The 26822-nt window shown below is 38.7% G+C and overlaps 1 protein-coding gene across 1 annotated transcript in view; it reads left to right on the top strand.

Annotated features, from left to right (window-relative positions):
- gcl (germ cell-less) overlaps positions 1-26822 on the top strand; it is a 320949-nt gene that overhangs the window by 47036 nt on the left and 247091 nt on the right. The window contains exon 4 of the mRNA XM_067152237.2: positions 5261-5412. Coding sequence (XP_067008338.1) covers positions 5261-5412 — 152 coding nt within the window. The remainder of the gene's footprint in view (positions 1-5260; positions 5413-26822) is intronic.

Raw genomic sequence — 26822 nt, 5'->3', positions numbered from 1 at the left:
TATGTAATAGTGTTTTTTGGATTTGGAAAAAGCATACAACAGTTTGGAGAGAGGAAAAATATGGGAATGTTTAGAAAAACATAACATCCCAGAAGCACTAATTTAAAAAGTTCAGATGTTGTATGGTGGTTCTGAAAGTAGTGTGCAAGTAGAAGATGAAAGATCTGAGTGGTTTAAAACAAGAAGAGGTGTCCAACAAGGGAGTTCTCTTTCCCCATTGCTCTTCATTTCACTCACGGATACTATTATAAAGGAACTCAAAAAAATAGATAAGGAAGATCGTACTGAATTTGTTGTTGCTCATGATGTTGCCATTTGGGGAGAAACTGAGAGAGATGTTCAGAGGAGACTGGATCTTCGGAACACCAAGTTTAAAGGATGTAAGTTAACTGTGAGCAAGAGCAAAACAGCGGTAGTTAGAAGGACAAATACAACCCTCGAGGGAGAGAAGATAGAATATCAAGTGACGGAACTGCCAATGAACACGATCCAACTTGTTCCATCAAGTATGAAACATAGTATGGGACAAGGGAGTTTCTCAGTGGGCTAAACAGACCCTGTTTAAGACTTGTCTCCTGCCCATCATGACATATCATCTGGAGAGTTGCATCATACATAAGAGAAGTAAGTCAACTGCATGCTTAGATCAGCTGTACAGAAAACAAGGGAGGACAGAATTAGGAATGATCAGATACGAAGAGACTTGCAGGTCAGCCTGACCATGGAAGAAAGGCGGAAGTGCCTAGGACACGGTAAGTGGAGGGAAGAGACTCGAGCACCAAGTAAGTATCGTGAAAAGATAGTTCTGGGACAAAGACCAATTGGACGCCTAGAAGAAGTTGGTTAGATCAGATAAGAGAAGACCTAGAGAAGAGAGGAGAAACATGGGATGCAGTAGAGAGAAAAGAAGCATACCAGGACCGTAATAAATGGAGACACATCGTTTGTAAACATCCCACCTGGCTCGCTGGAAGGAATTCATGATGGCGATGATGATTAGAAGTCATAAAAATAAATATTAGTTAATCACATTCTGTTTCATAAAGATTTACACATGACTAATAAAATATCTCCACTCATAATATTCGTTCATTAGTCAGCTGATACAAATGGAGGTTAGAATTGGTCTGTTGCATATGTTCTTGATTTGTGTTTGTTCCTAGCAGTAGGCTAGTGCTTAACTACAACCGGCTGTTCGATAGGCTCCCTTGATATTTTCATTGTTGTGACTTTGATACATATGAGAATGGATAAGAGAAGTGAAAATAATGTGAAAGAAGAAAGTTATTTTGCGGAAAGTGATTGAGTTAAAGCGTCAACTATTTGCAGCCTTTTGCACACTGTAACCATTCTCGTTCTTTGTACTTTTTAATTTTATGTGCTCTTAAAAATCTCTGTGGAGATAGACTAGCAAAATCCTGGTTTACTACCCCCTGTGGGTAGCGGCAGTAGAATAACACCCACGGTATACCCTGCCCATTGTAAGAGGCAACTAAAAGGGGCCCCAGGGGATCTCAACTTGGGAGCATGGGTTGGTGACCATGGGCCCTGAACTAAGTCCTGTCATTACTTCCACTTTCTTGTGCCAGGCTGCTCACTTTTATCTATCCAGTCCGACCTCCCTTGTTCAACTCTTGGTTTTTTTCCCCGGCACTGACGGTATTAGGTTGAGAGGCCTAGCTAGGGAGTCTTTCATTTTCACGCTCTTTGTGGTCCTTCTCTTTCTTTGGTCGATACCTTCATTTTTTGAAGTGTTGGATCCCTTTCATTTTTCTATCTCATTAGTGTTATATAGAACATGGTTGCCTAGTTGTACTTGCTCTTAAAACAATAATCATCACCACCACCATCTTGATTTACTGGTGGTATAAGCCAAGATTTTAAAGGATAGCTGGAGTCTCCGAGCAGAACTGTACGAGAAACACAATGATACTGTGTATCACTACCAACCCGTGGAGTGCAGTGTGAAGCTGCTGTTTTGAGGTTATGCTTCATTCCTTGCAATGGAACATTCTATTGCCAATCCTATCAAGCAAATACTAAAAAAACCGGGTGAGTTGGCCGTGTGGTTAATGGGCGGGCGCACTGCTGTGAGCTGGCATCCGGGAGATAGTGGGTTCGAACCCCACTGTTGAAAGCCGTGAATGTAGTTGTCAGCCCCCGCCCCTGGGAAGCTGGTCACATGAATTTTAACACGTATAAAACAAAGTAATAAAGTAATAATCAAAATAACAAACCTGCAGGGACATACGTCAGCCGATAACACACCAATAAAAACATCTCAAATTTCAAAAACATACACTTGGCCAGAGACAAAGATATGCAGGATTACCAACATGACAACTAGAGAAAGGATATTGAAAGCGGGCCGGGAACCCTAAGAGGACGTTGTCGGGAATAAGACGTGACAGCATTTACCCTTCAGTTTACATTTACTAACAAAACAAGAAATTGAAATATAGTTGGATAACAGCAATTATAAAATAAACATGATCAATAAAGAAACAAGATGGATCGAACCATGAGGTTCCTGTCGATGATTCTTCAGAAAACCAAAATTGAAATAAAATATATGATTACATTTAAGAAGGTGAGCATAACTTAGGCACACAAGGAAAATTTAACAGGGAATATAAACATAATTACAACCATCTTACAAGGCAAATAGAAAAAGAGCTTTACAGATTATTACCAACAGTTTACAAAGAAAATGATAACGGAACTTAAGATTTAATGCAGAGGCCTTTAGAGTTGCTGTCCTCTCCTAATACGCATCAGCGAGAGACGCATAGCTCCACAGGCATACACTAAATTGATACTGGACCACGAGAGGCAACTCCGGATGGAAAATTAAATTTTACATTACACAAAAGGTTAATAAAAGGGAACTGCCTCCAAAACAAAGGATATGCCTAGCTGACGAGCTAAGGCATTACAAAACAAAACTGCGAAAACCAGGGTCTAAGGTGAACTCCGAAACAAATAAATTTACATATTAATTTAACATTCGAGAAAAGAAAACGGGCTTACCCTGAGGTGACTGGAGCCGCTGTCGGACTACCCTCAAGGTGTGTCCGACCGTGAGGACGTACGAAAACCAAAGATGCAGACCAGAGCCCTGCTCCTACCGAGGAGCCAAAGGCCAGAAATAGAGAAAACCGCAAACAGCCAATCAGGGAAGCTTAGTACAATTCGATCCAAAATTTTCGCCAAAGAAAATGGTTGTTATTCCAACCAATAAAAATACATTACCTTATATGTGCATTCTAGATGTTTCGATTGCAAAACTCAGCGATTTCGTGATCGAAGCCTCCACGTGGCAAATACAGTGTGATACAAAAGGTTGGTTACAACAAACACACTGCTGGAGATCTCCAATACCAAAATACAATTTCTTCCAACACTCATAATGATTAAATAAATATAATCAACTGTCTCTCCTGTGAGTTCTAGAAATTCTTATTAATATTTCTACATAAATTCACAACAACAAAAAAAGAACACAAATATTTAATTGACTTCTTCGAAGATGTCTGAGAGTCCCTTAGTTTTTTCAATGGCAGTTTCACAAAATTTTTAGCATAATGACAAGAATTAAAAAATCCCATCCACGTTACAAAATTCTCACCGCCGGACACAATGGTTTTCCATGGTTTCCCATTTTCACACCAGGCAAATGATGGGGCTGTACCTTAATTAAAGCCATGGCCGCTTCCTTCTTGTTCCTAGGCCTTTCCTATCCCATCTTTGCCATAATACCTTGCTGTGTCGGTGCTACATAAAAAATAAAATTAAAACTCAAAAGTTCTGTAATCTAACCTAAATTCATGTGTTTGTTACCTACCAGTACAGGCTGTTTTTGGCGTAGCACTTATTGAATGGTGAATACCAATACTCATTCCTCATCACTATTTGAGTCAGAATTGATCATTTCACTGATCTTCACGATTTAGTGCCAAAGTATTAAAATATCACTCACTTTGGTTACATTAATAATATGGATTATGAGTCAGAATACATTCATGGAAATAATCCCAGTAATATGAGTAACTTTTATTAGCCATGTTGTCTATGAAACAATTTATTAATATTATTACGAATGTCTACTAATAATTTTGACTCATAAACTAATTACTAATATTAATAGCTAATAATTCTGTGAAACATAATACTATGATATTACTAGTTAATGTTATTGGTTTCTAACTAATAATGTTAGTGAAAGATGTATGAAACAGTTCACTGGGCCAGTCTCTTCATTGTTACATAACTGTCAACCTACATCCTTCTTTATCTGTTTGTCATACAAATCGTTTGGTCTCTCTCTGTTGTTCTAGAACACCGTGTTTCTCTTTCTTTCTGTATCAGTTATTGTCAGTGTTCCAGACATGTGTGTTTATGTTTGTGGTGAGTAAACTTTTTTTTCTCATGAAGCTTTCTTTGCTTTCTTTAACTGCCCCTTCCAGTGCTTTTGTTTTAGATTTTCGTATTGTACTCTATTTTTGAAATTGTATTATTTCCATCGTACAACTCCAAATCTTCTGGTGATTACTTTATCAACAAATCTGAGAGTTCATATTTCCAATCCATGAACAGTGTCTCCTTTTTTCAGATTCCTCCTTGATTTTCTTCATGGCCTGCTCTATTTATGCATTACAAAATAGGGGAGATGGACTTACACCCCTTCCTCACTGGCTTCTTTTTGTATCCCTCTACTCCAATCACTGCAGTTTGTTTACATACAGATTATAAATGACTCTTCATTCCCTGTTCTTAATTCTAATCCTCTTAAGAATGTCAAAAAGCTTAGTCTAGTCTGCATAATCCAAAGCCTTTTGTAAATCTACAAATGGTGTACACGTGGTTTTGTCTTTTTTTCGATATTCTAATATGAACCGTCGGAGTAGAATTGCCTCGTAAAAGCGACGTTCTTTTGAAAACCAAACTGGTCCTCCCCCAATTCATTGTCCATCTGTCGTTCAATTCTTCTGTAAATAATCCTTGTTAAGATATTGCATGCTTGAGATGCAGCAGTCTTTGCACTTGTTGGGTCGTACTTTGGCTGGTATTTGGCCTGTCTTGCACATCTCACATAGCCAGGTCATTTCTGTTTTTTCCAGTACTGCAATCACGTCTGATGGGTTGTAATCAGTTCCAGATGCCTTGTTTCTGCTGAGATCCATATAGGCATACCAAATGATCCTTTTCCATTTTCAGTTGAACCACTCCTGTCTGATCATGTCTTATTGTTTGTCTGCAGCTTTATCGACAGTATTAGGCTCTCTCTATCAGGATGAGATTGTTCTGGAGCCTAGAGAAGTTGTCTCTACTCTTGCAGCAGCCACTCTGTTTCAGCTGGAAGGGATCATTGAGAAATGTGCTGAACTCATGATTGAAACATTAAACACAGAGGTGAGCAAACTAGATTACAACTCATTACTAGTATGTAAGCCTGTCAAGCGATATGATGATCATTACAGTAAAACTTCTTTTATGTGTTTTGCACCAACACGTTCCTATTCTTCACATGTTGGTTTTGTGGTGATATTTTAAGCCCTTGGAGATATAGAACACCATTTATGCATTGAAATGTTAACCCATTCTCATAATTTGATGAGCTGTGGTCGTGCGTGGTGTTTTGACGCAGTGTCTCACTTATCTTCGTATTCCCTTTGCAGTATAAGTTCTCACAATGCACACTGTAAGGTACTTTTGGTAATTAATGCTGTGTGTATTTCTTTGTGACAATGGGATTGTTGAATAACAGTTTATCTTCATTGGTATTATGCAGTAGAACCGATATAATGGTAATGGCGATGCAAGGTTGAAAGCACATGTAGACAGTGTTTTAGGTAGCAGTTTTGGCAATAATGACATTTTGAAAAATGAATCAGAGTTTGAGGGTAGTGATAGCAACAGTTAAAGTTGCTCAAGTACGCAGAACATTGAAGAAAGTGCTGCGCCAGGTCCATCCAAACACATGTGGCCGGTGACACAAAAGAACCTTAGTGATTGGAAATTGGAGAATAAAGACGGTAATCCGTGGATACAGCGGTGTTTCAGAAATACTTACAAAAAATTTATAGAGTCCATCCACCGTGCAAAGTTGCGATGTTTTAGAGTACACGGATCTGCTCTTTAATTCAAGGAATGAAGTTTGGGTAAGTCGTAACTTTCAATGGCGTGAATGCAAAATTTGAGTGAGTTATCTTCATTAGTTAGTGTTTTATGCATATTTCTGTCTGACAGGTATGCTCAAATCACTGGTATGCAAATTAAATCTTATTTCAGAGTCAACAATGTGGCCATCAAAAGCAAGAAAACTAGAACTAGCATACCAACTCACGAAAGATAGGAAGAATCTCTCAAGGAAAACTACAACACAGTAATCAAACCAGAGAGTCTGTATGCCACAGAATGCATGTTCTCTATGAAAGCTGGTAAAATAGAAGAGATAGAGGAAAAAAAAAAAAAAAAAAGAAAAGAAAGGAAAATATTGAAGAAAATTTGGGGAACACTGAGGAGAGTTTAGACATAGGAGAAATAAAGATCTATACAAGGATGAAGAAAATGAAAGCTGTTAGACATAATAAAGAAGAGGTCACAGTAGATTGACAAAACGAGTGTTTAACCATGTTTACAAGAGCAAGAATTGCAACCAGTGGATTCAAGGAGTAAAAAAAGATATGACAGAGATTGGAATAACTGACGATGTAATACAAGACACAACAACTTTCAGAAGGTTGATACAAAATTTCAAGGGTTTCCAGGAGAAGGAAAAGAGGAAAGGTAATAATATCAGGACACAAGAGAGGAGGAAACAGCAAAGTGAAAGGATGAAGAACTATTGGAAGTCAAGAAAAGAAGGATTAAGATGAATGCACAGGGTTACTTTCCATGGTACCAAGCTCGATAGCTGCAGTCGCTTAAGTGCGGCCAGTATCCAGTAATCGGGAGATAGTGGGTTCGAGCCCCTGGTTTCCCATTTTCACACCAGGCAAATGCCGGGGCTGTACCTTAATTAAGGCCACGGCCGCTTCCTTCCAATTCCTAGGCCTTTCCTAGCCCATTGTCGCCATAAGACATATCTGTGTCGATGCGACGTAAAGAAAAAAACAACTTTCCATGGTCCTTAGATGGCCAAAATCGAAGAAAGAAGGATGTGGCCATTTATTGTGACTTGAATGGGCTAATTTTGATTAATGTTCCGTTTGTTGAGAAATATATGTTAGAACACAAATATTTGCCAGATACACCATTTCTAGGTAATTTTCCCTTGATGCCAAGTGGGTCAACAACAATCTTGAAAATATTTGTGGAATCTGTTCATGACCTTCGTCATCATTTCCCCCTTTCCAGCTGGCATCATGAGGGGGAAAAAATGGTTCCTCTCCACTTCGTCCCGTCTCTCTACCATTCCTCCTCCAACACTGTGTTCCAGTCCAGGTTCTGTTGTCCTATGCTGTTCTTCACATTGTTCATCCATCGTAATCTTAGTCTTCTTCGTCCACTCCTTCTGTCATCCGCCTTTTCCAGTCCTTGTCTTGGCAGCCTTTTTTTTCATCCACTTGACATATCCAAACAATCTCGATCTGTTCTGTTCCAGTTTGTCATTTAGCTCTTTTGGCACATCTTCATTTCTCACTCTATTCCTCTTTGTCTTCTGCACCATACTCTACTCTCATCTCTCTTTGTCCAGGTTTCTGCTTCTTATCCCTTTAGCCTTCATTCTATATTATTCTCCATATGTGGTCGTAAAAGACACTTTCCAGTTGTATCCTTCTATTAATTTCCATATCCAGTCAGTTCACTTCCCAAGTATTTGAAGTGTTCTACCATTTCCAGTTCCTCTTTACTTCCTCTGCACATCACTATTGTCATGCTCTTCTCCATGTTGATCCTCAGTCCGTATTGATCAGTCCTTCTATTCTGTACATTCAGCTGTTGTTGTACCTCCTCATCTTCTCCCCAGAGATCACATCATCATCCGCAAACATAATTACATTCATTTTTTCCCCCTTTATAAATCTTCTCTTGCTGCCTTTGTGATGCCATCCATCACCGTTATGACAACCTAACCATTCTGTTTTACCCACTGTTGTCTTCACACAGTTGTAACCGTTATCGTATATTGCTTTTATCATTGTTATTAGTTCCTTGCCAATTCCTCTATGTGTCAGACTTTTCCAAACTTTTGTTCTGTCATATGCCTTTTCTAAATCTATAAAAGTCCTTCTCATATTTCCAGCTCTTTTCCATGATCTGTCTCAGAATGAAATGGGTTCAACTGTTGACCTTCCACTTCTGTACAGTATTAATCACAATAGCAAAAGGGAATTCAAGAGTTCCACCTTTTCAATACGATATACGTTGTACAAGATTGTTATTTTACAACATGGTTTATTTATGGTACCGGTTTCGACTCATTTTTTGATTCATCATCAGCCTATATTACTACTGAGCAAGATGACAAAAACAAAATATGTAAGTGCATGACAGTATACATGCAATGATATATAGTATGTGCCAAATATGCACACTTAAAAGTAAAAGTTGTCGTTAAAATAGGTAGTGATGTTTATACCTCTTTAGAGGTGAGTCTTGTGTAAACTTGATGATATCACACATTCTAATGTTGAGATTATGGTTATATGTTAGTTAAAACTTGATAAACACATTAAAATCTATCTCCTCTGGTAGAAATATCTTGCTGACATGGTGAAATGAGTCTTGAAAGCAATTTTTGTTCACAGTTGTTCGACGAAGTTTTTAAGTCTGCTTTATGCTGGCACGTCACATGATGGAGAATTATGTACATGTAGGTCCTTTGTAAAAGTGCTGGACCAAGATTTTCCCAGTTCAATGTGGATTATGAAGCGTAAAGAAAAAAAGGAAAACTAGTTGAGTATGTAGAAGGCTTAAAATGGGGGGCAAGACAAGTTATTATCGAATATAGTATGAATTTTATGAGGCTCACCTTGTTTAGCGTGCCATGTAGCTTAACTTGTAGAGAGGAGATAAGAGACTGAAGCGTGTGGTGTGCTAGGACAGAGCGGTGGTATGAGTGGGAAGAAGGATGGGAAGGGGCTTTTGGAACGTGGGGGTAACGGGGAGGTGTTTAAGGCGGGTCGGGAGGGCGGTGCCGTGGGGGTATGTGGCGTAAGAGGGTGTTGTCTATTGCGTAAAGTATTGAACGTTTGTTTGAAAACTTGATGCTTTTAAAGACCTTGATAAGAGAGTTGAAGAAGATATTTGATTTTTCCAAAAATTCATTTAGGTTTAAGTTGGGATTTAAAAAACTGGTCAAGGTGAATTAAAACAGTTTTCAGTGGCATCAAGAAGAGGTCCTTTTGCTAAGGTCCTAAGAATTTCTATGTCCTGGTCTATAGTAGTAAAACTGTGTTTTTCGTCATGAATATGTATACCTGTTGCTGAAAATCTATTGTATTTGTTCGCATTGACATGTTCCATATACCTAGTTTTAAAGTTGCGTCTGGTCTGCCCAATGTATGAAGATTTTCAGTTATTGCATTTGAAATGGTAGACGCCTGTCCTTGAAAAGATGTTAGTTTTGTTTACTGACTTAAAGTTATGTACTATTTCCATATTCCTGTTACTGGTTTGAAAGGATATCTTGGTATTGTGTTTACTTTACAATGGCGAGAAATGAGAGTATCCTCCTATTCAATACATCATATATTCCGTCTAATGACGCCTAATGACGTCTAATGACGGAATATATGATGTATTGAATAGGAGGATACTCTCATTTTTCGCCATTGTAAAGTGAAAACCGTCAATACGGAATGATTCTGATATCTTGTATTGGTATTGTGTTTCTTTAAAATATTCACGATGCTATATACATCTTCACTGAAAGTAAAAGTAGAATAAACGGCAGGGTTGGATCTTTCTTTTATTAGTGTTGTATTTGGTCGGTGTTTAAATTTATTAATTATTCTTTCTATAAAAGCGTTGTTGTATCCGTTGAATCTGCCAATGGAACTGATGATATTCAATTCTTTATTTAAATTTTCTTTAGATAATGGTATTTTAAAAGCATGGTGGTGCACTTATGTGTATGTGGGTGTGAAGAATCTTGTCTAATGGTGGTAGCTGTTTGTGTGGGCTTTCTGTATATTTTGTATGATAAAGAGGTTGGGAGCCTCCTTATTGTAATATCTAGAATATTTATTGCATTCAGATTCCAAGGTGAATTTGATATGGGGTTAATAAGAGTGGAGGGTGCATTAATGGTTCTCTCATCTAGTATCATCAACATACCTGCCCAAAAAAAGTAGGTTAACAATTGTCAATTGCAGAATATTCTAAAAAGACTAGGTATATTTCCGCTAAAATCCCCGAGGCCGGTGACCCAATTGCCGAGCCATCTTGTTGATATATGTTGTTGTCAAAAGTGGAAAAATTGTTATTGACTGCTAATTTTAATAGTCATAAAATCCTGGATCTCAAGTTTACTTAGGCCACTGTATGTGTTGAGATTCCTTCGGATAATGGGGAACAGTGTTTTGGTAATAATACTGGGGTACATATTGGTAATATCGAATGAGTGAATGAAATGGTGTAATTGAATTTCAAAGTTTTCTAATTTCTTAATCAACTCAATGGTATTTTTGACAGATTTATTCGACAAAAATGTGTAGTTTTTCTTAAGGAATTTTTGAATGGTTTTGGCTAGTTTATATAGTGGGTTAGGTCTGTAATTGATAATCGGGCGGATAGGGACATCGGCCTCATGGATTTTAGGGAAAGCTTTGGCCGTGAGCAGACCTGCGTTCGTGTAAGTTCAACATGCTTTTCCTTCATTAGTGAAAAGTTTGTAATATAGACTGATGGTGACTCAAAAAAAAAAGTGAAAACCGGTAGGCCTACCACAAATAAACCATGTTGTAAAATAACAATCTTGTACAACATATATTGTATTGAAAAGGTGGAACCCTTGAATTATTGTGATTCTACGGAACAATAATGAACAATATTAATGTCAACACTTTTTGTGTTTTCCTTGCATGTTATTATGTTGTCATTTTTTAAAATTTATTTTACGCCCACATTGGAGCACTGAAATCAATCTATATACAGTCAAGTCTTATGAATATTGGTTACAAATTTGGTTGATATTTCTTCTTTTGTTCCCAGAAACGTTTCATTCTCTCTGAACTGGCTGCCCGTTCTTCGTCAGTTATGTTGTACTGTTTGCGCATATAGGTCTTCAGTTTAAGTCGTTATTTCTCAGGATCCTCTTCTCTTCTCTGTTTTCAATTTGTTAAATTGTCAAGCCTAATTCATTTAAATTTTCTTGGACTTCTTTGAACCAGTGATTTTTAGTTTTACTATTGCAAAAGTAGTTGAATAAATGTTTGAGTATCCTAGTCTCTGAGTAGTTGTGATATGTGACAGAAAAAAAAGCAACTCTTCTTTTCCGCATTGTATCTTGTATAGACTCAGTCTCCTGGTATACAACTTCATTAGGTAGTAATCGCCATTGTCCATCTACTTGCTGTTTTTTGTTTAGAATTGTTCTAATGATTCGTCTATCTATTTTCTGTAATTTATCTGTAGTTGATTTCGTATTCAAATTGAATAAGGTTTCACTAGCATAGGTTGCTTCAGGCTTAATAACGGAGTTGTAGTGTTTAAATTTTGCATTTATCGAGAGATATTTCTTCTTGTATGTTGGCCAAGTGATGTGTTGAGCTTGTTTTAATTTGGTAATTCTATTTTCAACTGTTATTTTCTCTTTTAAGTTCCAAGTTATAATCTCTCCAAGATATTTAAATTTATTAACAACCTTAATTTGTTTGTTATTAGTCAGTTTGATAGGTGATGTTTCCACTTTGAAGGATGGCATCATTTCCGTCTTTTCAAAGGAGATTTGTAACCCAATTTTTGCTGCTATTTGTTCTAATTCTTCAATTTGGAGTTTAGCCTCTTCCACACTACTTGCAAGTATCGCAAGGTCATCTGCAAATGCTAGACAATTGAGTTTGAAATTTTTTAAATCTTGATGTTTGGGTGACATTTCTTAGACCATTCTTGCACAACTTTCTCCAATGCACATTTAAACAGTATTGGTGAGAGAGCATCCCCCTGTCGAAGTCCAGTCCGGATTTCAAATGATTCAGACAACTCTCCTCGAAATTTAACTTTTGCTGTAGTGTTCTTGAGGGTAACACCAACGAGATTAATGAGTTTCTGGTGTAACACAAATTCTTTAAGGGTTTTAAGTAATGACTCATGATGAATACTGTCATATGCTTTCTTTAAGTCAACAAAAGTGGTAAATAGCATTTTGTTTCTCATTCTTTGATGGTTCATAGTCCACTTAAGACTAATGATTTGGTCAGGACAACTTCTTCCAGGTCGAAATCCCCTCTAATACTCTACAAGTTCTTGGTCGAGCTGTTCTTGAATTCTCGTGAGGATAATTCATTGTGAAAAGTTATTGAGACATAGGCATTCACACGCAGTTCATCAGACTCATCCCTGCTTGTATGAGAAGAATACAGATAATACTAAGATACAGTGTTGAAGGTTAACGCACGAGCATAAATTTCATGTTAATTGTCACAAGTGAACTATGTAGTGCAAGTGGAAAGTGTTTTTTTTTCAGACCTTATTTGTAAAATACGATGTGATGTTTTATTATTTATGACTTAACCTGTACTGTGTAAGATTGGTGACGTGCATTTGTAAATAGTAGAATTTTGTTCTATATTTCCTGGAAGGATCCAGAAAGTCACATGAATTATGGAACAGGGTGTGTTGTTTTGTGGGTAATGTATTCTAGAAAATATTTCTGACTGTTCTGGAAATACGACATTCGCGATCAGGCGCATTCTAGAATGTTAGTCAAAGTTCGCGATCGAAAGTAAGGTTGTGATTGGTGAGTCTAGGTGGCGATAGAGAACTCGTGCACGCTGATTGGCTGCCTCCAAGGCCGGAAATTCCTATATATAGTGAGCGAGGCAGTGTTTGAATTAATTCTTCATCCTGAATTCTGTCAGTCTTGGTCTATCTGTCTGCAAGCCGCCTATCTGGTTGACGTGTCCCGGTTTCCGGGATGGCACTCTCCTCGGGTAAGCACTCTTGAATTCCGTTCCTGCTAAAATTTCCGTAATGTTCTGATTTGCTTTTCATACAGGAGTCTGCCCTAACCTCGCCTAGATTCACCAAATTAGTTACTAATGACGCCTTAGTTTTTCAGCTGGGCTTACCTGTTCGTTTCCGAGGCATTCCTATTTCTTGTTTCACTAAAATATGTAGATTGTAGTTCTGTATCACTTGAGGTACGCTAGATTTTGGATAACCTTTTTTCACATCACTGTAAATTTGCATTGTACAACTGCATACCTGCCAACCCTTCCGATTTACCCGGAAACTTTCCGGTTTTTAACTCGTCTTCCGATTTTCCGATTTATTTTTACTTCTTCCGATTTTTGACTAATATCTCTAGTACGGCCAATACTCTTCCCCTAGAATAAAGGATAAATTCTTATGTGCTTGTGTAATTTACGAAACCTAATTTTCAAGCGTATTTGATGCTTTATTTTGTGAGTGTTTCGTCCGTCGCCTTCGTGTATCGTGTTTCCCGCTCACCACAGCAGCGTGTGCGCTTTATACAGCTGGGGATTCGGGGCGGCAATCGTCCTGCAAGCAAGAGGCTAGCGCGCGCTAACGACTCAGATAATCGGGACGAAAGAATGAGTTTGTTATTGTGTTGTTCGCGCGCTGTTAACATCCATTCTGTGCGTAGTTTCGTCGGAGTTGTAGGCCACGTGTTTTTCCTTGCATTTCTATGTCCGTTTCTGGTATTTTCTTTTCTCGTTATGGCCAAAAAATATGACAAACGTTATCTCCAAGTGCTCAGAGATGCCTATAAATTTCTGTACATTTTACCGGCTATTGAAGGAAACTACCGTATTTTCCCGCGAACCGTAATCAACGCCCTTCAATAATTTACACATCCCAATATTTTTGGGTCCAAAGTGGAATTCGACGCACCCACAACTTTGAAGATCCATCACTCAGCTCCGGATGCGTTTTGAAATAAAGATGCCAACTACTCAGGTAGCAGGCTTCCTATTGCGAAAACGGGCATTCCAAATACAGGCAACGTGCTGTATTAGCCGGCAGGAAATCCCACTGCACTAGTTTTACGAGTGTTTCGCGTACGGGACATAATGTGATCTCAAAATTGTTTGTCAGTCCACAGTACTCGATTAATACTGCATCATACGAACTTGCGGTGATCAGTTACGCCGAAACATAGTGAATAGAGCAGCGGGCAGCAATTTTTCAGTGTGCAAATGAAACATGCGCTACCGCGGTAACAGAAGTGCACTTCAAGCGGCCAACAAGTCTCGCAAAGCATTTCGCGGACCAAAAAGCGGCAAGTTTCCGCAAGTAGAGGATTATCTGCTTAACTATATGATTTTGTTACGCAGTGTTGGATAAGCCGTTTCTCACAAAATGCTGCATTTTAAAGAATGAGAAATGGCCGCGGCACGTGGAATCATTGTCTCGTATTTGAAGGTTAGCCGAGGCTGAATTAATTTTATGAAGAGAAATGGACTTTCTCTTCGAAGAACAACATTATGCCAAAAAGTGACGAATGATTTTAACCATTTTCAGTGCTTTGTGATTGAGAAGCGTAAAGTGAAGGAATATTTTATCTCCCTTATAGGAACCGCAGGTCAGACGATCAGTTTCCATATACCATTAAGTCGAACAATTGATAAGAAAGGAGCGTACAGTGTTATCGCACGCGCTACCGGAAGCAAAAAAACAATGTACTGCAATGCTTGCTGTAACAGCTGATGGCAGAAAGCTTGCAGCTTACATTGTTCTAAAACGAAAAACAATGCCTAAAGCAAAATTTCCGCGAGTGATCCACGTTCGTATTCAAGAAAAAAGGTGGATGGACACGTCATTCGTACAAGATTGGATACGAACGGTTTGGGATAATGTAGCAGGGTCCCTCCATCGATGCCCGGCCCTTCTCGTGTTGGACAGGTTTTCTTTTGCCGGTATGTCATTCAGGTCGTATTGTCAGCTCGTAATGGGAAGAATGTTTTGCAGTGTCGGTACTTCAAACCCACGTGTCTAACTTATCTGATGTACCCTATTTGACTTTTCAGAAAAAATCTCACGCCGGAATTTTACGCCAAATGACGATAACTGCAAATGGGTTGAACCAATTGTGTTTGGATTATATTTGATGTACAAGTATCTTTTAAATGTAAATGAATTGTAAATAATTTGTAAATATCCGATTTCCTTGAATCACATCCGAAGTTTTCGCCTGTATTTTTCGTCGAAAAAGTGCGTTAATTACGCGAGAATATACGGTATTATGCATTTTGTTGCGCGTGTCGGTGTGACAAATATTATTCGTATGTTAATGTCATAAATGAGAGTGATTAGGTACATTTTCTTGTAACCATTTTTATGTTTTCTTAGTTTAAGATTTTAAATTTAATGGTGAATTCGCATCGTAACTGTAGACAAGTATGCCTTTTATCCTGACCTTTTTTCACGTAGACCTTGGTGGAATATATGTGATGAAATCCAAGAATTAAAAAATCTTCCTATTTTTGGTTTCTAAAAGTTGGCAGGTATGACAACTGCATTGGTAACTAGATGTATAGTTGATTTGAAATTTGAATTTACACTGCTACGAAATAAGCTATGTATATCACTGAACTTATAGCTCGTAACTTGGAATTGTATTTGGAATGTATTTGTAAAATTATTTTGTAAATAATATTTTTCAAATCCAAGGATCACGGTGATTTATTTTCGGAATCCGCTATCTAAGCCATGTCCATGCCTTTGGTAGGTTCCCAGCCTTTTCACCTTCCCGGTCTATTGTTCACTAGTTGACCGTACTGATATTTACGTACATGTTTTGTTGGAGATCCGCGTAATGCCAGCTACTGTTTTTCCGAGTGTGTAGTGTTTTTTATATTGTGTATTGTGCTCTTACCTTCCCCTTTTAAGTGTGTTTGTGCCTTGTTTGGTGTTACCACTGTAGTAGAGGTAACATTAATTAAATTGTGAAGGAAAGTTTAAAAAAAGTGATTGTACATAACCTCTTTGAACTGGCCACAAGCAGCCATTTTAAATCAGCTATCAGCTGTAGAGCATAGTTCTCTTTTCTTATTGGCTAGTACTTATATCTACATTGTCAGAGTCTGATAGATTGTGTGTGTTGTGATCGACCTTGTTTCTTTACATTAACACTTACGGTATATTACATAGAATCTAGTTTTTATGTTTACTTTATATTAGGGTGGACCAGATTTTGAAAATGAAGAGAAGAAAAGGATACTCAGGAATGTCACGTGCATTGTCTATCGAGAAAGCAAATCCTGTAATTGGGTAATGATTCGATATTTAATTTCAAACCGCTGTATTTACCAACACATGAATTGGTATATTGCAATTCTCAAACATATTATAAACATTTCAAAAAATATCACTACTGTTCACATCCGATGCCTTTAGAGAGTTTTAAATTTCCTTCAAAAGATTTGGATGTTCTAATGTTCACGAAATGTGTCTTGGTCATGATCATAGCTTTAACAGTTTCGACATTGAGCCTGTTCTTTCCATCTGACCACATACTCTCTCTCTATTGCTGCATTAGCTCCTGAAATCATCAAAACAAAAGTCACAAGACACACAATATTCATTGTTTTCCCATAATGTTTTCCATAACACTGAAAATCTCAACCCATTTATCTTCAGTTGCTGTGCCATTGCAACCATAGTAAACAAGTAGAATTTAATTATTGGAAGACCGGGCGAGATGGCCGTGCGCGTAGAGGCGTGCGGCTGTGAGCTTGCATCCGGGAGATAGTAGGTTCGAATCCCACTATCGCCAGCCCTGAAAATGGTTTTCCGTGGTTTCCCATTTTCACACCAGGCAAATGCTGGGGCTGTACCTTAATTAAGGCCACGGCCGCTTCCTTCCAACTCCTAGGCCTTTCCTGTCCCATCGTCGCCATAAGACCTATCTGTGTCGGTGCGACGTAAAGCCCCTAGCAAAAAATAAAAAAAATAATTATTGGAAGAGCTTGCCATAACATAGGTTGCTAAGTTTTGATCTGGACGGGGCACGCGGTAACAGAAAATGACACGCAAACAATCATCAGTAAAGATTAGCACACTGAACAAGATACAGCATTACAACACTTACCTTAAAATTGCTCTCTTGCTAGAAGAACAAGTTCACTACAGAATTCTGTGGAACACGTGCGCAAGAGGACAGGATGCAAGGTTAACTTAAATACTGAAATAATATGGTCTGAAAGTAACTAGTTTCCCAAAATCTACCGAATAATAACTCAAATTTACATTTACTCAAATATAATATTTTAATTAAAAGAAACTCCTAGTATTGTTAATATACATATTGATGGGATGGATAATCAATTACATCTATGATTACCAAGAAAACTGGAAACGTCATGTTCAAAGGATGGAATCTGGAAGACTACCAAAGGAGATCCTACGCTATCAACCAAGAGGACAGAGATCTATAGGACGTCCAATGAAGCGATGGAAAGAAAATGCAAGACCGTAACAGGCCACATGGCCCAGTACTTGGAAGGATGATAATGATGATTATGACATAACCTCTCCTGCCCAAAGGCCAACCTCACCTTCCCGAGATGAAAAAACCTGTTCCCAGCCCTGTTGACAGAGTCACGGCGGTATAACCGTTACATCCATTATGGAGGAAATGCTGTGATTTCAGCTAGTCCATTAGCTGAGAGGTGGCAGCCCCACCAATGGTCTTACTTCCTTCAGGCTAGCAACCCGTCGGGAGGACATTTGATTGCTTTCAAGTCTTGCAAAAAGTAAAATGCAAGACCGTAACGGGTCACATGGCCCAATACTTGGAAGGATGATGATGATGGATAAATTGATGTCAAATAATTATAATTAATAATCTTATTGATAATAGGAAAACAAAAAAAATCAATACCTTGAGTTAGGTTATAGGTTAAAAATACTCTGCCTAAACAGTATGTTAGTTACCAGTGCTTTGAAGATATTAAACTAATTAGCAAATAAATAAATTGATGCAAAAGGTTTTTAGGATAGTTCCAAAAAATAACATGTTTAAAGAGGGTTGAAATCAATGAACTGAGGTAATCTTGAAGCCAACCACTTTAATAACATTATTTTTCTTGCATAAGGCTGTTACAGAGAAAACAGAGAGCGAGGTAAATCAACCCAGAAATAACAACCATTATCGCAAATATATTAAACGTTAAACATAACAACCACACCAATACGAACAATAAAGACAGAGGGAAAATAAGGACCGTGTCCATTACAAAGGAAACAGCTGACATGTAGCGGAACAGAATGTCAGTTTAAAAATGAAAGCACTCCCTTCAGAATTACCATAATTTTACAGCTTGAAAGGGGAAATAGATTACGATAAGGTATTGTTTTGTTTTACTGTTCAGATAAAATATTGGTCACTTGAAATAAGATATAGATTACACCTTTAAAATACCTGGATGCTTGCTAATATCATAGAAAAGTACAAAAACTGTACATTAAAATTATACTAAAAGGGAGAAACCACAGTAACTGTCGAGGGCAAGTTGAACTAGTAATTAGGAAATAAAAACTTGAAAGATTAACATGGCTAGATTGTGGCCTCGATACCTAATAACGCGGGAGTCGGAAAAGAACAAGAGTTGACCAAGGGAAGTCAAATAGGATAGATGAAAGTGAGGAGCCTGGCGCAAGTAAGTGGAAGCAATGCCAAGACTCAGGTAAGGACCCTGTAGTTGCCAACCCACGCTTCAAAGTTCAGAGCCCCTGAGGCCCCTATTAGTCGTCTCTTACTACAGGCAGGGGATACTGTGGGCATTATTCTACCCCCCCCATCCACAGGGGTATGTTGAATAAGATTGCTTGTGGGAAAACACATAACACTCACCGGCAAAACACAACGTATTTCAGACAAAATTTAATGTTAGTCCAATGGTAACCTTGTATAAATTAAATGTTATGACTACAACAATATAGCAATGTATCGTTAGATAATTACCCCATTTACCAAGCTCGACAGCTGCAGTCGCTTAAGTGCGGCCAGTATCCAGTATTCGGGAGATAGTAGGTTCGAACCCCACTATCGGCAGCCCTCAAGATGGTTTTCCGTGGTTTCTCATTTTCACACCAGGCAAATGCTGGGGCTGTACCTTAATTAAGGCCACGGCCGCTTCCTTCCCACTCCTAGTCCTTTCCTGTGCCATCGTCGCCATAAGACCTATCTGTGTCGTTGTGACGTAAAGCAAAAAAAAAAAATATATAAATAAACATTGTTGATCATGATAATCACAACACCGATACTTTTGTTTCCCGCCTTTTGACAAGAATAACTACAAACAGCTGTTTTAAGGTTTATTGCTGTAATTTCTCTTGTCACTTATTTTTGTGGACATAACGGCTTGCCTACAGCAGTTAATCTCGCTTCTAAGTCATGTCTTAATGGCTCTTTCACCTGAAAACGCAGCAAAGGTCGTAGCATTAGTGGAGGGTGGGCGCAGTATACGCCATGTAACAGACGTTATGGGCACGTTTTGTTCCTGGCCAGGAATTGTTTGCAGCGAGTACGGGGCGCGAACATCATTGAGTTTGTATGGAGCGGATTTAAAGTCCAAGAGGCCCGCCGCAGGGCCTCTGCTTACACGTGAGCACCATGCCTCTCGGGTGCAATTTACCAACGCCCATCGAAACTGGACTGTGGAGCAGTGGAACTCGCTGCTGTTCATGGATGAATCCAGATTCTGTTTGAGGGCACCGGATAGAAGGGAGAGAGTATGGAGAAGGTCCAGGGAATGTTATTCACCCTGAACTTCCTCTGCAAGGACACTGTCCGGTGGAGGCTCTGTGATGTTTGTGTTTATCGAGAATGGAAGTCTGACGGCCCATCGATACATTGAGGAGATTTTAGTTGATTACGTGTGCCTTTTGCACCTGTCATCGGCTAGAACTTAATCCTGATGCATGACAATGTTCATCCACACCTTGCCGTTTGTGTACATGAGTACCTGGATGAAGTCCGAATTGAGCACATGGTGTGGCCTGCTTGTAGTCCCGACCTAAAGCCGATAGAGCATGCTTGGGATACGTGCTAGGTGTTGTTCTCCTAACACACTGGCTTAACCTCAGGCCGCGCTCCAGGCAGAACAGGAGCTCATCCCACAAGAGAACGTACATGATTACATCCTGTGAATACCTGCTTGAATCACAGCTGTAGGTGGTAATACCCGTTACTGAGGCAATGGAAATGTGTTGAAAATATGTGGACAAATGGACTGTATACGAAACTGTGCAGAGCTCCAGGTTTTGTCATTTCCAAATTCGTGTTGGTGGACTGTTGTGATTATTCCAATCAACAATCTCGTATCAATTATTGCACTGAAACTTCTCAAATGGGGCTAATTAACTTATGATACATCGCCATTGTCACAGAACAATACTTAATACTTACCGATGACAGAATTCAAGTGGAAGGGAGAAGCCCACTCCAAGAGTAGAATCACCAAAAGGCCAGGAACAAACTCTTACCTATAGCTTTAATCCTCCTTACCATGTCATGTGAAATGAGCCACACCATTAAGGTTAAAAGTTTTTAATTAATGCATTTATACCTACAGAAGCAGTTTAAATTTTACTAAGTAAATGAAGAAATGCCTTGTCAATAAATTAATATGGTGAAACCAATTAAATATTGTTGAAATATTTCTTAGATCAAGATAAAATTAAAACAAGGTTGAGGTACCTCAGAACAACCTTAACTATATCTTAATCACTTATTATTATCACAATAAATTATTATTGAAGTGTAAACAGTATCCGGAACTAGCCAGGGAATACAGTAGGAAAAAAAAAAAAGGAAATTAGGTACTTGACATGTACAATCAACTGGCAATACCAACAAAATGACTAGCACAAGAAATTCAATAAATAGGATGCACATTTAACAGATTAGGAAGCAGAATAAAATGACCAAGTAATCAAGCACAATTCCAACCATCTGTGACATTCAAGACAGTCATCTCTCTCTCTCTCTCTCTCCACAACAGAGAGGGCAAAAAATTCATCATCAACAAACACGAAACCGGCCAACCAGCCATAATAATAGGCAAGGCAATAATCTTAGAGAAATCTAGCCTTACGACCACTAATAATTTTGAGGTTTCGTTTACATTAGAGAAGAATGCCTCGAAATGCTGTATTAAAATTTTAGGCCTACACTCGGAACGCGACGTTCACATAACAGCTTGAATCAACCTTAACCACGGATTAGAACCATAATATAGTCTTGAAAATTTACTAGAAGGGATGATTACTAATTTAGATTATCTTTTTTCCATGTTAAGGAGTTTAACCAGGATAATTTGAATAACAGGTGCAGTTCATTTGCCAATCATACGGCTACCAGAATCAGATCCACATTTGATTTAGATTTTCAGCATCCTAAAGAGTTACATATCTATATCTTGAGGTTCAGTGTACCATCCTACTTAACTAGAAATAAAAATTTGATCACTAGGTTACCATATGGGCGCGTGAAAAACTGATTTGCCCTAAAAGAAAAATAAATATCCTCAGTAAATCAAATAGTGGCTATTGCAGACTTGAAGAATACATCTTGAAAAGTTGAAACCCATAAGGGTTCCTATCCGGGATTAAAATCCTCTCTTCCAGAAATCATTTTCTGACACACAAATCAATTTGCTTCCAATTCAGAAAACATCTTGCTTCACTACAACGGTCATTAGTCACTTGTCCGATTATTAAATATATTTAACCCCTCAGCGCCGACCTCTATACGTGGTATAGACCCTCTTTTCTTCCGTAGCCGCCGACCTCTATACGTCGTATAGACCCATACAGGGTTACACATTTACGACTATAGCGCGAAGAGTTTTGTAGTTACTGATATGCAAATTGTTTTGTTTCCAAGAAGACATTTTCAGGTTTATCAGTGTTGTAAATAAGAATTGAAAATCGTTATAATGTAGTTGTTTTTGCAAGGTTAATTATTTGTCAAGTAAGTCTGAGCACTAATTTCTGCTTTTTTTTAAAAGTCTGTTTGCTTCATTCTTTCTCACAGAAGAAAATAAAGAAATGATGATCTGAGAAGTTTGTCTTTTCGCGTGATATTCTTTGCTCTATTTGTACATTGGGAATGCGGTTTATTTATTACATTTGTCTTTATTTCTCAGCTCGTAATATTTTCGTAACTCTCCACGAGTGCTCTTGGTAGGCATCAGCAAGTGCTGCTTTCTGTCATACGATACGAGAGCCAGTTGTTCGTGGTATATATCTCGCTTGAAAGACTGCGTCTCGACCTTTCATCTGAAATATGTATCGAGTTGGTTTGTTTCGCATACAGTAAGTGTTATTCCTCTCATTCAGTTTCGTCCTGCTGCTTTTCGTCTCGCTGCAGCTTTATCAGTCCGTGTGGCGCGCCGCGCTCAGCCGTGGTTTGACTGACAGAAACGTGCTTGGAATATTTTATAATTCAGATGAACGTTTAGTCGGAAGCAGTAGTGACAGTATTAGCAGCACTGATAATGAAATAGATGATGTGGCAGTGGTAATTGATGAGAGCGACGATGAGGAGGAAACAGTACTTGGAAATTTCGTGTACGAGACTATAGATAATTATACAGGTCAAAGGGAAGTTTTCAACAGTGAATTATGATTCCTAAATTCTCTAATAATATATACACATGTCACCGAGACAAATATTGAGCAATTAGGGGTACCTTATCGGAGCAGCTTGTGAAAGGTTTGTTTACAAAATACGCTCGCTCGGGCGGGGAAAGAAAAATTCAAGGCTGGCGCGCATCAGATAATACAGTTCCAAGGTTGCAGAAAAGACATTTTATCAGGAAATTAGCACCGAACAGTGAGAAATCCAAACCTCAGAGACGTTGTATCGTGTGTTAAAAACACTAAGAAAAGAAGACATCAGTGTACTGCTGCCAGGAGTGTGACTTGGGTCCCTGTCTCGAAGAATGCTTCGAACTCTATCACACGGAACTAAATTACTAAGGAAATGTGAAACAATTATGTAATTATCTGCACGTACTTAGTTCTGTCATAAGGAATTTCAAATTTCGTGAATATCGGGCTACTCTTATACTTGTAGTAATGTTGTGAGTGAATCAATGTATTTCAGTCGCGCGTAGTTGAAATCTCATCCGGCCGCAGGGTAGGAAGCTCTTTAAATGGCTGCGACGCTGAGGGGTTAACTGTTTGTCTCATTGTCGGAGTACCGACTGGCAGCCGCGTGGAGCGCCACCAACTGGGCGATCCTTTATTAACGAGGTATGCCAACAGAGTGCGTCGGAATGCACACTCGTTTCAATTCAAATTACACCAATCTCAAATTATTTACCAAAGAAATCCAAGTTCTTTAATACTGTCACATTCTCCTCCTGCAAAACTCGAAGGAGGGTGAGAATAGAGAACTGACATGGTATATCAGAATGTAGAGTTGAGAAAATTCAGTTTTCTAGATAACGTTCCAAACACTGTCTTGAAATAAGGAGATTATTTCACATAAGTGATGCGAGAGATGAAATTTTTCAAGATAAATGTCCATGAGATGTAAGAATAATAAGTGGAGAACAGTCACCAACCAGAAAATAATACTGAAGCATGCATCTTACTTTACGTCATCACCAGTTCCAAATGGTATGTCAACCTGGTAGAAGGCACAGTTCCGCGATGAAGATATGGCCAGTACCGCCATCACAGTGCCAATGCTGTTGTTAATACCCTTAGTATACCGCAGGAGTTCATGATGAGTTCAAGCAATAGCATCTCCAATCTTCGATTGCTTCTTCAGCTTAGATGATGTTAATTGGACGTCCATCTAGCTGCAACATATCCAGAAGCCAACAGCGAAGGCCAGGACTATTCTATAGACTATAAGGGACCAAAATGGACCTACCACTGTTAGGAAATATTAATTACGAACTGGATTCCCAAGATCCCTTTTTCAATAAGTTGTTAGAAAATAATGAGGGTCAATAATAAGCACTATTACTTACTATGACGGGAGAATATTTCTCCAATGTTACTTAAAATTCGGAAACAAGTGAGACGTAACATGTCTTCAGTTAATTTATCATTACTGGTATTGACATTTGAAACATTACAGAATCCTAATAATGATTTTACCTTTCCTTCCTCATGTGGAAGATAATATGTCATTAAACACAACTTGGCGATTGAGGTTATGTTAAATAGAAGTAAAAATCCACCAATATGGATTATTAGAACAAATCTCATTTACATGATAACGGGAACATGACTTTACCGAAAGGTACTCCAGAAATAATATGGATAATAAAATATGAGAGCACACAAGATAATTATTTGAATATTTAAGGTGGGTCATGGAATCCAGTATTAAACTTTGGTAAAATTTGACTACAGAGAAATCAAATAGCATATAATTAATCTAACCAGGGCATCTAACACCCAATTACTAGGTCGAAGACCATTATCAAATAGTTTTTCACAGTTTTTTTTTTTTTTTTTCATGTAATAACTTAGCATTCTTCCACACCTTACATAATTTGACCAACCGGAACCTACGAATCAGGAGGAAATCACGATACCGAACAGAAATGACGGAGGATACACGGAGGAAAGCAATGATGGATTATGAGACAGCTTGACGGACAGAATTCACCCACAACGATCAACTCTTCTACACAACACAATATACTCGATAATCAGGTAACTCAGAAGGAGAATGAAGGCAGGAGAGGGAACAAGAAACAGAAACCATAGTACCCAAATCATCCATAACCATGATGCAGAGATCACACGGAACATTGACCCAGAACCACAGAAGTAATGGCAATAACTGGAGACTTAACCGATATAATAATAGATGGAGGGGAGCTCATAAGTGTGTCCGCAAGAGATCACCATGCAACATCAGAGGCCAACAACCACATGACAGTCAACAATTACTATCAGGACGATAGGCAAGAATGAACAAGAGATGAGAATGATATTATTGTTCCAGCTAGATCTAGCTTAACGCAGTATAAACTACAGCCAAAATTCAAGAAAAATTCCACTCCATATAGGTAATATTCAAGGCAACGAGTAGGTGTACTACCAAGACCATCAAGTGTTCAAAAAACCTCTGGAAAACCCAGGACTACTAATTTGGTGGCATAACAACAGTCCACCCTGTGAGATTCTGCCAATCAACACAGACACCCTTGCAGTCAGTCAAAACTTACGGGATATAATAAGACATAAACGATGAAGAATTGATGGGTTACACGATCACAAGCTCTAGATTTGATGGAGAAGAACCTTCAATCAATCAATTGGGTCCCATACCCCAATGACAGCAAGGAATTTTAACAACTGATCAGGAGCTATCCCAAATGAACCCATATTCGTTAGAACAGAACCCAAATCAGTCAGATGACAAGCAAGTGACAATATAAAATTGAGAAAACATGCCCGTTTGAGCTAGAGGGAACAGAATTACAAGGCATAGAATAAGGAAGAGTTAATGTAAATAAGTTCGATCGATGAGACAACATGTAGACAGCCATGGGGTGCAAGGGGAAACACCTCTCAGTACACAAGTTTTTTATATCACAGGATTTCAATAAAAAAACATGGTCGATGCCAGTGTACATCCATGAAATGACCACAAATGCCGTAACGGGCCTCAAGAAACACTTGGGCTAATAATAGTGTGAACTAAATCACCTGCAAGACATCCCATACTGACTCGCAACCACCTTGCCTACATGAGGACTCAAGGTAAAATAAATATACTAGCCAGGACATGGACAAGGTTATACTAGAGAAGACCTCCCATCAGTTTCAAAGATCCCAGAATGAAGTAAATTAACATTACACACCAGACTGACAACGATGATTAAATGCACTCCCATAATCCACAACCAAATTGACAGGAAGGAAATAATAAGTATAATATGAGGGCAGATCACACGTTTGTTAGATAATGAACGAGTACCAATGCCCACATGACAGCCGCGAGACCCACAACCAAGGTCCCAGAATGAAAACACGTTTCTGCAATAAGCCAGCCATGATCCACACTAAGACTCCAGGAACAAGCCCACACAACAGTCAGGTAACACCAGCACCGGAGGACAGATTTAACAATTATAGTAGGAATGACCAAGCAATTGACCAGAACTAGCAAATGAAAAATCAGAAAGAATGAGAATTTACATTCAAGCACAAGGCTAAAACTGACACTCACCAACCAGAACTAGCCGACTCACTACATGCATGACACAAGTCATCCAAGGAAGTTACAGGGAAAAACAATATTAGAGCTGAAAATTCAATTCATAGATACCAGGAAGGATGTATGCAAGGGGGAAGAAGCCGACTAGCAGTGTCTACATTCACCAGTCCAAGAAGGCCACAGACAATAAGAGGAAAAACTTCAGCAAACAATTTAGATCCCACCTAACCACAACTTGACCACATGCACCAAGTACCAGAAACAGTTGGCTCTGCCTCCTGCCCCGCTGAACGACTGCCCAGAGCCTTCCACCCCTCGCGCTTTTATAGCCGATTGGCTAGCACGTGTAAGAGGGGTCGAGAGCACTGGCGCAGCCGTGCAGGGCAAGAGGCTATGAGCCGTGGTGCCCCTCTGAAGGAGTGAGCGCCACCGTGCTTTATTTTATATGATACATAGACGTAATGGGGTTACAGACCTTATGTAAAAAGAG

This window comes from Anabrus simplex, chromosome 8, assembly GCF_040414725.1.
Source record: "Anabrus simplex isolate iqAnaSimp1 chromosome 8, ASM4041472v1, whole genome shotgun sequence".
In the NCBI taxonomy this organism is placed as follows: domain Eukaryota; kingdom Metazoa; phylum Arthropoda; class Insecta; order Orthoptera; family Tettigoniidae; genus Anabrus; species Anabrus simplex.
Note: the sequence above shows the minus strand (reverse complement) of the source record. Positions and strands in the feature narration are given on the sequence as shown.